Source organism: Perca flavescens, chromosome 16, assembly GCF_004354835.1.
Source record: "Perca flavescens isolate YP-PL-M2 chromosome 16, PFLA_1.0, whole genome shotgun sequence".
NCBI lineage: Eukaryota > Metazoa > Chordata > Actinopteri > Perciformes > Percidae > Perca > Perca flavescens.
In genome coordinates, this window is record NC_041346.1 from 17,431,424 (window position 1) to 17,445,299 (window position 13,876).

The window sequence follows — 13,876 nt, forward strand, 5'->3', positions numbered from 1 at the left end:
CGTTGGGAAGCAACACGCTGTAGTGGAAGGGGCTCTAGCGTTCTGGATAGTGCGCACCACGGCAGGAGGCAAGCCTAATTTCTGCAAGCGTTCCCGCTCAGCAGCGAGCCCCGCAGCCGCTGGGTTACCACCGGAGGTGAAATATCGCGCCGTCCAGCTGTGACAGAGCGTCCTCGCGCCACGGCAGTTGCCAGGGGGACCCGCCAGCAGCTGAACCAGTAGTCCATCGGGAGCTATGGGGCCGGACAGAAGCTCGCGCCTGACGTCAGTGGGTAGCTGCGACATGTGGGGCTAGGTGTTTCGATGGGCCACAGTCTGCCACGCCGTGACTCTGGACAACGCCACCGTGGACGCCATAGTCAGGGTGAGGGTGGCGGTCATGGCCTTGCTAATCTCCGTGGCTAGCTCCGGAGGAAGAGCTCCTGGAGTGGTGGCCATAGCGGAGACGGCAGAGGTTAGCATACCTGATCCTGGGGGAAAAGGCGCGGGTTTCCGGTGGCTGCTCCAGGGGGGTTATCGAAGGGAAGCCCACTTCTGTGTCGCCTTGAACCCGAGTGAACGGGACGTAGCGAGAGACGGGAGCCTTCAGTTTCCCGGGCTGGGAGAGAGAGAGCCTCCTCCACGAACGGCCGAATGCTCCGTGAAGCGCGGCCAGAGTGGAGCCCATGAGAAGGGCGGCTCCTGAGCGTAACATCCCCGCTCAAGAGGCCAAGAGCGGGGGCTGGAAGCTCAGCTCAGCCGGGAGCGCTATGCCTCTCTGGTCTGCCGCCTTTTGATGATCTCCGGCAGATCCAAGAAGAGAGCCTTAGCGGTGGAGGCCACCGAAACGGTGCGCCCGGCCGTTTCAGAGATGGAGAGAGCCGCAATGAGAGGGCATCGATCCCCGTCTCAAGGTCCAGTCCTCCCAGGGGGGAGGAAGGACAGCCGGTGACGGAGGCGTTATCTGAGGGAATCGAGCCATCGGGCTCGTGCTCGTCGATAAAGCCTTCCTCCAGCAGATCCAGGGTGTTGACGGATTGCCGTCTGTCTGCCCAGCTGCCATCCCCTTCCCCGCTAGCCTGACAAGCCAGTAAGCTTCCGCCCGCCGGTTAAGCTCTTTAGATGGCAGGCAGGCGCAGAACTGGCAGGAGGTGTCGGGGGCGAGAGCCGGGCCCGCGTGAGCGGCACCGACGCAGGTCTCGCAGTGGGGATGGAGGTCCGGCAGCAAGATGTAGCCGGTCCGGCAGTTGGAGCAGAGGCGAACACCGCTGGAAGTCGAGTTTGTCTTCATACTGCTAGCTTGAAGAAAAAGTGGGAGATGAACAACGGGTCCGCTCTGTACATATACAGTATCTGCGGACGTAGTTGAAGCCCGTACTGTACGCAAGGGCGGGAAAGAAAATCTTCACGACTGCGCATGCGCGAAGGGATAAACCCAATAGCGTAGCCTTAGAGGGCGAAGCCTATACGAAATAGAACATTACCCTCCAGCTCAATGCTCCAGCTGAGCTGCCTTCATCAGCAGCTTGCCCGCCTATCGTGCACGCGCCGCGCAACCACACCTGTAGCTGCAGCACCTTGAAAAGTAATGACCAGTACATCTAACCAAGCACTGTACTTAGCACCATTTAAGGTATTTGTACTACCTAAATATTTAAATTGTGTAGCCTACCGCTTAAAACCCTTGAAGAGGTCACCTTGGATTTTTTTTTTTTGCATTTTAGAGACTAAACTAGTTTTTTTTCTCCGTTTCTTTATTTATACAATTTTAAAAAGTACAGAAGAATTGAATAAAAAACCATCCAGGGGCTTGAAAAGGTGCATTATCCACGCAGAAAATGTCACTTTAATTTACACAATGTGTAGACTATGTATCTATCAATAATTTTACAAACACATGTTTATGATACATGGTGTATTGCCAGACTTAATGTTGGCTGTTCTTTTAGTTCCAGTTATTAAGGACAAAGTTGGGAAGATCGGCATCTTAGATAACTAGCCTATAGGCTAGCTTTAGCGATTATCAAAGGTACTAGAAAACATTCTGTTGGACAGATTAAATGAATTTATTAACACCACAGATAACCAGTTTGGGTTTAAAGCTAAACATGGCACTGACTTGTGTATATATGCTCTAAAGGAAATTGTAAACAAATATAGAGACGAAAACTCATCAGTTCTTATGTGTTAAATGCTTCTAAAGCATTTGACCGCATAAATCATGATAAATTATTTAACAAATTAAGGCAAAGAGGGGTGCCCAAGTATATTGTGAGAATTTTAGCTTACTGGTATGCTCACCAGACTATGCAAGTAAAGTGGGGCAATAGTGTCTCAGCTTTTTTTGGGGTTGGTAATGGAGTCAGACAAGGGGGTATTTTGTCACCGGCTCTTTTTAATCTTTATATGGATGATCTGTCCAGGCAGTTGAGAGCCTGTAATACTGGGTGCATGATTGGTAATTCAGTAGTGAACCACATTATGTATGCTGATGACCTTGTGATTTTTAGCCCAAGTAGTGCTGGATTACATCAGCTTCTTACAATTTGTTCGGTATATGGTGTGGATCATGATACTAAATATAACGCCAATAAGAGTGTCGTCATGATCAGTAGAACTAAAGATGATAAAGGTTTGAACTACCCTGATTTTAAATTGGCTAATAATATGCTTAGTGTGTGTAATAAGGTGATATACCTTGGTCATTTTATCACTGATAAAATGACAGATGATGAAGATATTTACAGGCAATGTTGCATGTTGTATGCACAAGCCAATAGTCTCTTACGTAAATTTTGGACATGTACGGCTGGTGTAAAGATATCTCTGTTCAAAGCATATTGCACACTGTTGTATACGCTACTGCGCACTTGTGGTCAAACTATAAAAAGGCAAGTCTTTTAAAATTGAAAATAGCATGACGCAATGAGAATATTACTCACAAGACCAAGATGGTGTAGTGCAAGTGAGATGTTTGTGGTTGCAAGAGTGAGAACCTTTCATGCTGTTTTAAGAAACCTAATGTTTAAATTCATGTGTCGGCTTAATGGGTCACAAAATGAAATAATAATAGGCTTAACTGACATACGTCTAAGCACTACACGCTACCAATCCCGTATGTGGAAACACTGGTATAATTGTCTCCTGGTATAAAAAAAAATATTTTTATTTGTTTGTTTTTATATTTATTACATGTGTAGGTAGGTGTGTATGCATGTGCGTTTATGGATATGCATTTATGTATTGTTGTGGGTGATTTGGACCTTGAGTCTGTAATAAAGTTTGATGATGATGACATCAAGAACACTGATTCATATTACATGCAAGTAGACCTACACAAACACCATCATTAACAGACTAAGGGCATACATTTATGTGGCATGGCCTACAGTCTTTACCAGACAAAAAAGTATAAAAAAGTATAGCAATTAAAAGTATCGTTAGTGGCAGCCCTTCTTGAAATAAAATGATTTAAAATTGGGTTAATGAAAATTCACCAAGGATGTTGTAGCAGACGGCGGAAAAAGGTAAACTGGACATGCGCAGATGTGATTCGTTTTAGCTCCTCCCTTGAGAGTGACGTATGGACTTGAGGCTTTGTTTGCTTTGCTTTCCCCTTTTAAAACTGCGCCATTCCCCTTGACTGTCAACATGGCGAGTACCGTTGCAAACAAGTGTCTAAGTCCTCTGGCTTTCCTGACCAGGAGGTTATCTGCTCCGGAGTTCATCACTCAGTGCTGTTACCACCAGAAGGTAAAACACGTAGTTTGTTATAGCTATACTAAAGAATGCCGAGTCACTGTGTGCTAGCTCCTGTTTGGCTAATGTTTACAAATATTACCATTAGCCATGAATAAGAGCATCGTCAGTAGGTATGGTAACAGTGGTTACATGGCTCAGGTAATTAGATGGAGCAGTACCGAGCAGTACATGGATCATTTTACATGTTACATCAGTCTGCTCGTATGAGTTATATATCACAAAAAGGGGAGTATGACAAAGAGATAATATATGAAACGCCAGCACAGTAACTAACACAGCTCGTCAGTAAATTGAAGACGTCACTAATTTGCCCAGCTTTAATACTTGAATGACATCCGATTAATACGCTTTAAGGGTTGTCAGGATGGTAAAGGAGCACAAACCTGTAAATGTTATGTTACATAACTACCTGTGGAAGAACTGTATACTGTTGATGATGAAGCATCTTTCAACTAGCCTTTACACAACAGCCCTATTCAGATATGTCATTGTGTGATGTGACGTATGTTGCAACATATGAGACACATGGTCAATAATCATATATTAAAATTAACTTGGTGTATGTGGTAAACATGAATGATTTTCTCTTAATGTTTTAATGATTTAAAACAGAATATACCTTTTTTATTGAAGGGCTTTATTTTTGCCTGGGGCGTACTTGGCTTTAAATAAGACATCCCATTTGGCAAAACGGTTATGTATCTTCTATCCTTTGAAGATGTACAGCTGTAAGATCATAAAAAAGATTTCTTAAAGCTAATTTCAATCTAGACCATAAAATTAGTTGAGAATATGTTGCATAACTCATTTTGGAGAACAAACAAGCACAAACATATCAAATTTGTGTATTGAATGTAGTCCTTATAGGATATTTTGTGATACAAGGTCAGACACTTTATATTGTTTAAGCCAGAGTGACTCAGCAGAAAATAGGGGGAGGGGTGCAGGATGCAGCAGTTGATTTAGTTGACAATGAAATCCGGTCCTAATCTGTTTATTTCAATGTCTCTTACGTAATGGGCCAAACTTGTAGTTGTATAATGGTGATACTCAAGATTTTTTGACTTGTTCTATTTGTAGCAGAAAACAAAAAGCCTCCCAGGATGCTACTGTTGTTTTACTTCCATCATTTATTTCATTATTGTGGAATACTCTCAACAACTTGCTAAAAACCCAATTTGATGTATTTTTGTTTTTGTGTTTTCTTTCTTTTCTCTCTGAAGGTGGTGGATCATTATGAGAACCCAAGAAATGTGGGCACATTGGACAAACACTCCAAGAATGTTGGGACTGGCCTGGTGGGTGCTCCAGCCTGTGGAGATGTAATGAAGCTCCAGGTAGGTTTGGCACTAAGCATGGGTGGATTACATCCTTTTTTATATAGCTATTAAGACTAAAATATATTAACACAGTTTAAAGTACTTGTACTTATAGAAGCATTTCCCCTGTATTTTGCATATTACATGAACAGTAGTGGGAACAGTTATTTTAATCCAGTTAACGTTTGAAGAATTTAAGAATGGTAGTTCTTTCTCTTCAGCATTTGAGTAAAACTCTAAAAACCTTCATTTTGACAGATTGAGGTGGATGACCAGGGGAAGATTGTGGATGCCAGGTTTAAAACTTTTGGCTGCGGCTCTGCTATTGCCTCCAGCTCTTTGGCCACCGAGTGGGTGAAGGGCAAATCTGTGAGTGAACACATTACAGACACTTCTTTCTCTGCCACATGGAGTGTGTCATGTATTTCATATTCTTATTAATTCTGCTCATTTCTTAGTTATCTTTGACCGGAAAGATTTTTGTGGTCCTGGACCAATGTGCTTTTCTTATCAGGTGGATGAAGCTTTGACAATAAGGAACACTGACATTGCCAAAGAGCTCTGTCTTCCACCTGTTAAACTGCACTGCTCCAGTAAGTTTTCAGTACATTTGTCTAATGATGTTATTCCTTTCCAAACTGCTCCACACGTGTATGTATATTTAATATATGGAATTGTTTCTCACCAGTGCTTGCAGAGGATGCTATCAAGGCTGCCCTGGCTGACTATCGCCTCAAGCAACAGGACGAACAGAAGGAGGCAGTCAGAGCCAGCATTTAAACAGAGCACTCACTCTGAGCTGGGCGCCACTGTTTGCTTCGTGCTGTCAAGAAGAGAAGTAGCAGAAGTCCAGCATCCTCACTTTCCTGCAGTATTTATGAGGCACACCTAATATGTTGATGACCAGTACACCATTGTCAACCCTCTGTAGCAGTGTAACACCAGGAATTAGTCCGTGGTCATCTAACCCTGCCTACTGTACCTTTTTAGCCTGTCACATAAACGCACAATGTAAGCGCTGTTGGTACAAAAAGATTATTTTTAGAGATTGTGTTAAATTTTAAGATTTTGTGCTTGGGGAGTGTTTAGTTTGAAAGAAGGTGTGATGGTGATAATATCTAAAGCTAAGAGCTGTAGTCTATCTACACCCTAAGCACTGACCTTTGATATGCAATAAAGCTTGAAACAAAGAGGGTCCATTGGTTTTAAGTGTTATTTATGATTATTTAGTAATGCTTCCTTGACAGTCTGCAATAAAAGTATCCTGAAACCAAAACTATTCTCAGGCATTGGTTTTCTATTATTGACTAATCTTAAACATGCAAATACTTCTCTGTAAAACATCGTCAATACTTAGCGTTTTGCACAGCAGGACAAAGTATTTGGGATAATTGTTTTAGGAATGAAACACTGAGCAAGATGTCCTTAAACAACACAAAACGTAAGTAAGATGTTTATAATATGGCATGAAATATATATCCAGTCAGAGCAAAGCAACTGGCTGCTACAATATTGCAAAAAAAAAAAAAAAAACACAACACTTTGATTGGAATTTAGCAACCTTTCTTTTCCCTTGATACACTTGTAGACATTTTTGTAAACTTACTGCACAAATTGCCACTCATGGATTCAAAGTGTTAAAAGATATACATTCAGGTCAGTGTTCAGAATAGTTAGAAGGCAGTTTTCTCTCCCGCAATCAGCTGAAGTGTAGCAGAGTCATTGTGAATGTGCAGAGAGGAGGGCCGGACGCTCGTGCCAGTTTCAGGCTCCTGTGAATTCGCTTCCTCCGGATGAAGCTGCTCTGGAGGATTCAGCTCAAAGCTTCCTGCTGCTTCTTCACTTTCAGAAAGCTCACACAGCTCGTTTTCCTCAGGGAGACTTGGTAGCTGCTGGTCCAGGATGTTGCCATCTGGTTGAGAGCTGTCCTCAGGACTGTGGTCTGCTACTTTCTCACTGGGGTCACCTCCCTCTAAAGCAACACATTTATTTGGTGTGCGCAGCCTCTTGGTAGCCCTCATAATGTCTGCCTGGAGCTGCTTGTGAGAGTCCACTGGCTCACATTTCTGCTCGGGGGCGTGTTTTTCTGGCACTTCATTAAAGAGTTTAGCACCTCCTGTTTTGTCCCTGTGGTCTACATACATTTTTGAGGGGTAAGAGGAAGGGTAGTAGGCATTGACTTTGCGCCTGCGGCTCATGATAATTGACCCACAGATAATAAGGAAGAGCAGAAGGATGAAAGAGCCTGCAACAAGGATAAGGAGCATGTTCTCCTCCAGAAAGTCCACAACTTGATTCAGAAAGTCTGTTTCCACATGGGTGGGGCCAACAGGTGTGGTTTGGTACTCAGAGGAAAGGTTGCTGGTGGGCAGAGAGGAAGTAAAGTTACTGAGTTCTTCCTCATCTGTACTTCCTTCTATAGAACTGTAAAAGGGTAGTGGTGTAGCCAAGCTGCTGCTGATGCAGAAGACCACACACAGACCAATTAGACGAAGGGCCATTGGGAGCATGGTTTCCCCTCAGGATCTGTAAATAACAGTAAACGTCAGTGACTGAAATGTCAATGCCATATGTGAAGACAGTGTGCGCCTCTCATGTGTTGCATTACATTTGAGTCACCTTAAGCATCTGTTTTTTTGAAAAATAAATACTTGGTGATCTTTAAAAAAAAAAACAATGTTCTGAAGGTATTTCCTGAAACCCTTAAGACTCTCCTAAACATCTGGATTAAACTAAATTATAAGTAGGTTTTATTATCAGTTTAAACACTTTTTTATTGTGCTGCAGACAGAATATTCTCTAATCCAGTTGGACAGAAGACACTGGGCCTAGACTAGTACACAGTTATGTTGAGAAGCAATGATCCATTTGGTAAAAACATACATGTAAACTACATCAAACCTCCAATATTGTATACTGTACATTTCTGCAAGTTAATTTGATTGTACCAAAACTAAAAAAAATCAGCCTTCATTAGTTAAACACATTGGCTTTATTCCAGCTTGAACTTCTAACTCATTGAGATGAAATGAGTCTACTGAACACACATGGTGCAGAAACCCAAAGTACGGAGTTAAAATGTTTAGTAAGAGCATATTTTCCCTACTTACCCCTTGTGGTATTGGCTAACAGAAAAAAGGGCAAATAAAACCAAAACTATTTGCATGGCTAGATACCACAATGGGTATATGGGAAAATCTTTTTTTTTTTTTTTTCTTCCAATTTGAATGAACTGACCCTTTAAACACTGCTTTAGATATTTATTTGGATCACAATCAGCTCTCTGCTCAGTCTGTGTCAACTGGCAACAGCTCCCACACTTTTATCCCTATTCTGCTGCATCTGTGTGCAAGCTGGGCCACATGAGGCTCCTCTCTCATCTGGAAAAAGGCTGGGATTTTTCATAATTAATCACACACTCTCCCTGGTCCAAATATACATGGCCACACATGCCTGCAGACACATAAACATATGTGGCCACACATGCCTGCAGACACATAAACATATGCACATAAGGCAGTCACACACACACACACACACACACATGCATACATGGAATGAATCTATACTCAGCAGATTTTTTAAATTAAATGGAAATATAAGTACTATGACCTAGATTTTGTCTTCGGTCCACTTTAATGTCTATGGGACGGCCCAGAGCCTGTTGCCTTGTGCCTTTATACTGTTGTCTTTCTTGTGCACTTGCAAGTCTATGGCTGACTTTAATAGTCTTACTTCCTGAGGCTGGATGGTGCTCTGAAGGCATCATGATGCTGTCACATCAACCACTTCAAACTAACATGTAAACTAACATCAATAAACCCACAATGCCTTAAGTGTGCAAAAACAATTAATAAAAAAACTCTACTAACATTCTACTCACCATCCACAGAAGAAGTCTCTGTTGGAATCGCCTCTGATGGAGAGGATACGTGAAACCAGTCTGGAAAAAGTGAACTGAGAGAGAGCACAGCAGAGAGTAGCTAATGTTCGGCGAGCCACGCTACTTCTGCAGTTTCAGATTTCAGGCTGGAGGTTTGTCTGAATAGTGCAAAAAAAAAAGATGCCCTTAACCATGATGACAAATCCCTCCTTCTGCTTCTCCAATGTTCTCCTCCCCCTTCAGCTTCCCAGAGAGTTTCTGAGCTCTCTGGCCTGCACACAGATTGTTCTTGTTAGGTAGAAGTTTGTAAAGTGCTGTGGGGGCAGGGACCCTCTCCTCCACTCTCCTGTGTGGCTAACTGGTGTGCAAGGCTATGACAACACTGGTGGGATGAAAAAACAACAACTTTATTACTATAAAAAACACACAAACCAACCATCAAACATCAACATCGGTAACATGTGTTCACTTATGTTTCACAAATATTTCTCCATGATTTCTGCAGAAGGAGCCTCTGATTGACAGCCTGGCCTTTCCTTCAACCTCAGCCTCTGACACTGATGACTAACAGCAGGCCTGCTGGGGCAAAACGAGTCAGAGAGCAGCTTGTAAGAGTGACCAGCTAATACAGGAAGAGGTTAATGTTTCCTGTGCAGACAAAACAGTCAGGAGAAGGGGGATTTTTCTCCAGAAACAAGCAATTCAACTCACACATTGTGTGTGACCACTTTAGGGAGAGAGTTTGACTGCGTAAGAGCCCTACAAGTTGTTGCGTATGTGTGCAAATGCATTTTTGGCAACTCTACTGTGTTTGAGATCAGTCAAGACAAGTCTAGCTTTATATGGTCATTAGGAGCGTGAGATTAAGTGTCCTGCATCCTTCAGGTTTACATTCATCTCAGCTCTGTTGATAGTCCCCAGTGTCTGTTTCAGTTGCACATAGCTCAATGTGAAAAAAAGAAATAGGCATTCAGGGCTCTGTTTCATTTTCGCAGGAAGGGAAGTGAATATGAAATCCAGTCCAGCATAGTAAAAAAGCCTTTTATAAAGCCTGTCATGAATAAGGGAACTGACTTAGTCCACTGGGTTTTATAATGACTGTTTATCATTTAGAGACACGTTAAGGACATGGAACACCTTCAGAAACAGAGCTGTCTTTATAGCTTTCATGTTGAACATTTGCAGCACAAAGTTAATCTGAATGACTGTTATTATTTTAAATCTCAGAGTGAACAGATATCCATTTGAAAAACTTTGGTAAACCCTTTTTTTACAGGTTCGTAAAGTTTAATCATTTTCAATTGATTTCCGAGAAAGGTGTTGGCACCTATTATGGGCAAAATCCAGAATGTTTTCAACTAGTTAATGACCAAATTAGTAAATTCTAATTACATGCTATGTGAGTGTAACCAAGACTCATTTGGGGGTTAAATGGAGTAGCTCTTTCAAGGAAATTCCTCTGGAAATAAGCACACAACCAACTAAACTGTCTCTGAACTTTGTCTCCATTTCCCCTAAAATTAGTACCAAGTAACAAAAATGATTAGGCAATGACAGACTTGTAAAATAAAGTGTTACCAAACTGTTAAATAATACATAGTTGAATAAATTATCACAATACAGAAGCTGCATATCTACACCCACATAAACAGTCACATACACTTTATCATTAATCAAATTACAGCGTTCATAAAATGAAGCCTCAGTGCTACCTGAATAGCACTGAAGAACAGTAATCCCTTGACAAAACAAGCCTTCCTGTCTCCCGTCGCTGAGTGAAATACCATCAGGGCTCAGCTCAGGAAGTGAAAAGAAAAAATTCTCAGATCACGTTCCTCATCCTGACTTAAAGTCTCTTGTGGAGGGCAGGTGTAAAATTATGCAAAAAGTCTTAACTCCTGCCTAAAATACACATGAGATGTCCTGATGCCAGATACGGTTAAAGCAACATGAACATGAAACAGTAAATGTTTTGTTTGTGTTTGTGGTTTCTATGTCTCTTCCTCCACAGGAATAGGGCGTGCAGCGAAGACAAACCACCAACATCAAACGGGAAGCACAAGTTTATTCAAACAGCAACTGTTTCCACATCAGTGACATCTGATGGTCTGATGACAAATAATGATAATTCCATCTAAACAAAGCGGTCATTTTCTGGTAGGAAGCTGCTGAGAGTAAGGTTATCTCCTCCGTCCTCATCGCTGTCTGCATCACCGTGGATCACCAGGACTCCGTTAGTGACTGGATTGCGTTGTCTTGAGTAGGTGTAATTCCTCTCAGGCAGCAGGGCCGAGATGCACATCATCTCTGTGGCCGGCTGAGATGTCTTCTTGACTTTGTACTTCCTTGCTGAAAGCTTGGTGCAGAGGATGATGGTAGTGACAATGAAGACAGTAGCCAATGCGGCCAAGGAGGCCAAGGCGATGAGGCAGTTCTTTGCCACGCCTCGGGTGGAGCAGGGTTGGGCCTCTGTGCTGAGTGGGCTCTTTGAGACTTCACAAGGTGCTGTTGTAGTTGCCTGAGTGGATTTGGTGGTCGGGATTGGCAACCTCTTGGGCCCACGAGGGATCAAGATTCCTGCAGGACTGGTGGAGACATTGGTGGTGGAGACATTGGTCGTGGGGATGGGAGAATCGGTTGAGAATGAGATGTTTGGGGGTTCAGCGGTAGAGCTTGATCCTGTTGATGGGTAGATGGGTATTTTTGTCACAGAAACGGGCTGAGACGTAGACGAAAGCTCAGTGCTGGTGGTGGATGTCTCATTTGTTGTGGGGTCAAACACAGGTGCTGCCTCAGAGGTGGGGTTAGCTATTGTTATGGCTGTAGTAGAAGGTGAGGGACTGCTGAGGGTCTGGGTGGAGACTGGAGACGGAGAAGAATTAGCAGGAGAGGTGGTGGAAGACAACTTGGACGTAACTTCAGGCTTAGTGGTGGACGTAGGCTGCGGGGAAGGCACATCCAGTGTAGATGCTGCAGAATCTGATGCAGGAGCAGTCATGTCCGTAGACGTGCTGGGTGATTGTTGATGTATCTGATCCTCTGTGGGTTTGGCTGTCACCGCTGTGGAGATATGAAGCAATGGTGGACCTGAGCTGCTTGTAGTTGTTGCCACAGTGGTCATGGCAACCAAACCAGATGTGCTGTCATTTGAGCTGTCACTTCTGTCGGTGATGATTGCCTCTTTTGTTTCCACTGTGGGTGACACAGTGGTCTCTGCTGGTGCAGCAACACTTATCTCTGCAGGTTTCTGAGTTTCAGGATGAAGTACATGTGAGCTGCTTATGAGCTTTGTGGTTGTCTTGTCTGGTTCAGCAGTTGAGTTGGTTATAGGGATGAAAGCACTCATGGACTCCATAGCAAACAAAACAGATATCCCCCAAAGCAGAGTCAGATTAATCTTCATGCTGAGTAGCCCCATTGTTGTTTCTGAAATGTAAGTAAAGATTCAAATTACAGGCTGCAATGCAAGAGTTGTTGTAGTAAAAAGACACAAACAAAAATGGGGCAAAAAATCAAGTCATGTCTGCTAGTGGCATCTTATGATGAAACAGTCATGCGTCTTTCACCACACCCATTGGTACATTTTCACAGGAAAAAGGAAAGAACTACTGCCTTTTTAGAGTATATGTGAACCTTTCTTAAAAAGAAGTCTACATAAACAGAATCCACATTTAAAGTTGTTTTCTATATGTGATCTGATAAACGGCAGCAGAGGTTTCAACATCAGATGTTCTGTAACTTTTGAAGTGTTGTCAAAGTGAAGAATACATTATGAAGGAAACAAGGTAGATAAATCAACCTCCTAATAGAAGATCACATTTTTAAAGAGCAGGTAGTACACTTTATATCACTATTACATTAAAGGAAGCCGTAGATCCCAAAAGCAGAAACATATAACCAAAACAAAGATTGTAAATGTGTCCTCAGAAACCCCTGTCAGTGTCTTACCTTGCTGCTGGTGAAGCACAGGGATGGACGGAATAATAGTAATGGATAAAATCAGATAGAAGTTTAGTTAATTCCAGTGTCTCTGGGGGAACATCCTTTGAGCTCTGACATGCTGACTGCAGCACTGCTTGAAAGAAGAAACAGGAAATGTTCACGCTCACACCTTTTTTTAAACCAGCTCTATATAACATTTTCAGAAAAGTCAGATACAGACACTTCCCTAAGAAACGTACAGCTTTAGGTTGCATCAACGAGGAAGTAAAATGTTTTTTAATTCCCTACATAGGCTCAGCTACCATATTTTGAGATCTCCTATCCTATTTATTGACAAAAGAGTCTTACCTCACTGATGGATAGTTGGGGAGAGCTCAGGAGTTGATGTTTGCTCTGCATCTACTGATGTTTTGACAGCTACTTTATATAAAGTAGCAGGAAGTATTCAGTTCTGTGAACAGATGTTTCTCACATGTCACCTTCTGTCTAAGATTTACAGCTACATGTCATGTGTGTAAAAACCAACTCAAGGCAAATCAAGAGTGACAGAAGATCAGCTACACAAGGACAACATTATGGTTTTGAAGTGTGGCAGTTTGGTGCCTGATTTGGTTTTTTGATTTGATTGGTTTGACTGATTTGCAACTTACTGTCAAAATACAAAGCTTGGACTCACACTTTTGTACCTTGTGAGGAAATAGAAATGTTCTTCTAGTGTGTAAATCATAACTGTATCAACTGTCACCTCCTGTGCTGCTGAGTAATACTAGGATGTGGTTGTAAAAAAACCTATGAAGATAAACTTCTATTTGTTTTTAGTGTTTTGAACGTTGCCATGCTGTGAAAAAGAACACATGGTACAGAGCATCAAGCACAGAAGAGGGTCACTGTCACCAGTGGTGGAAAGTAGTTACTCAAGTACAGTTAGTACACATTTTGGATACTTTGAGTATTTCTATTTCATGCTACTTCTAATCCACTACATTTGTTT

General features: G+C 42.4%; 3 protein-coding genes across 3 annotated transcripts; 1 reads left to right on the forward strand and 2 right to left on the reverse strand.

Annotated features, from left to right (window-relative positions):
- The first annotated feature begins 3,566 nt into the window (after positions 1-3,566).
- On the forward strand, positions 3,567-6,339 carry LOC114571039 (iron-sulfur cluster assembly scaffold protein IscU). The gene is made up of 5 exons (XM_028601804.1): positions 3,567-3,732; positions 4,965-5,078; positions 5,319-5,429; positions 5,575-5,653; positions 5,749-6,339. The coding sequence occupies exons 1-5, from the start codon at positions 3,631-3,633 to the stop codon at positions 5,838-5,840; spliced, it is 498 nt and encodes a 165-aa protein (XP_028457605.1). The 5' UTR covers positions 3,567-3,630; the 3' UTR covers positions 5,841-6,339.
- A 394-nt stretch (positions 6,340-6,733) lies between these two features.
- Positions 6,734-7,561, reverse strand: tmem119b (transmembrane protein 119b). The gene has a single exon (XM_028602241.1). It carries the CDS (start codon positions 7,559-7,561, stop codon positions 6,734-6,736), a length of 828 nt encoding a protein of 275 aa, XP_028458042.1.
- Positions 7,469-13,293, reverse strand: LOC114571038 (flocculation protein FLO11). Its single transcript, XM_028601803.1, has 4 exons — positions 13,234-13,293; positions 12,892-13,015; positions 8,944-12,369; positions 7,469-7,586 (listed from the first exon to the last, which is right to left on the reverse strand). The coding sequence occupies exon 3, from the start codon at positions 12,359-12,361 to the stop codon at positions 11,078-11,080; it is 1,284 nt and encodes a 427-aa protein (XP_028457604.1). The 5' UTR covers positions 12,362-12,369; positions 12,892-13,015; positions 13,234-13,293; the 3' UTR covers positions 7,469-7,586; positions 8,944-11,077.
- Positions 13,294-13,876: the final 583 nt, after the last annotated feature.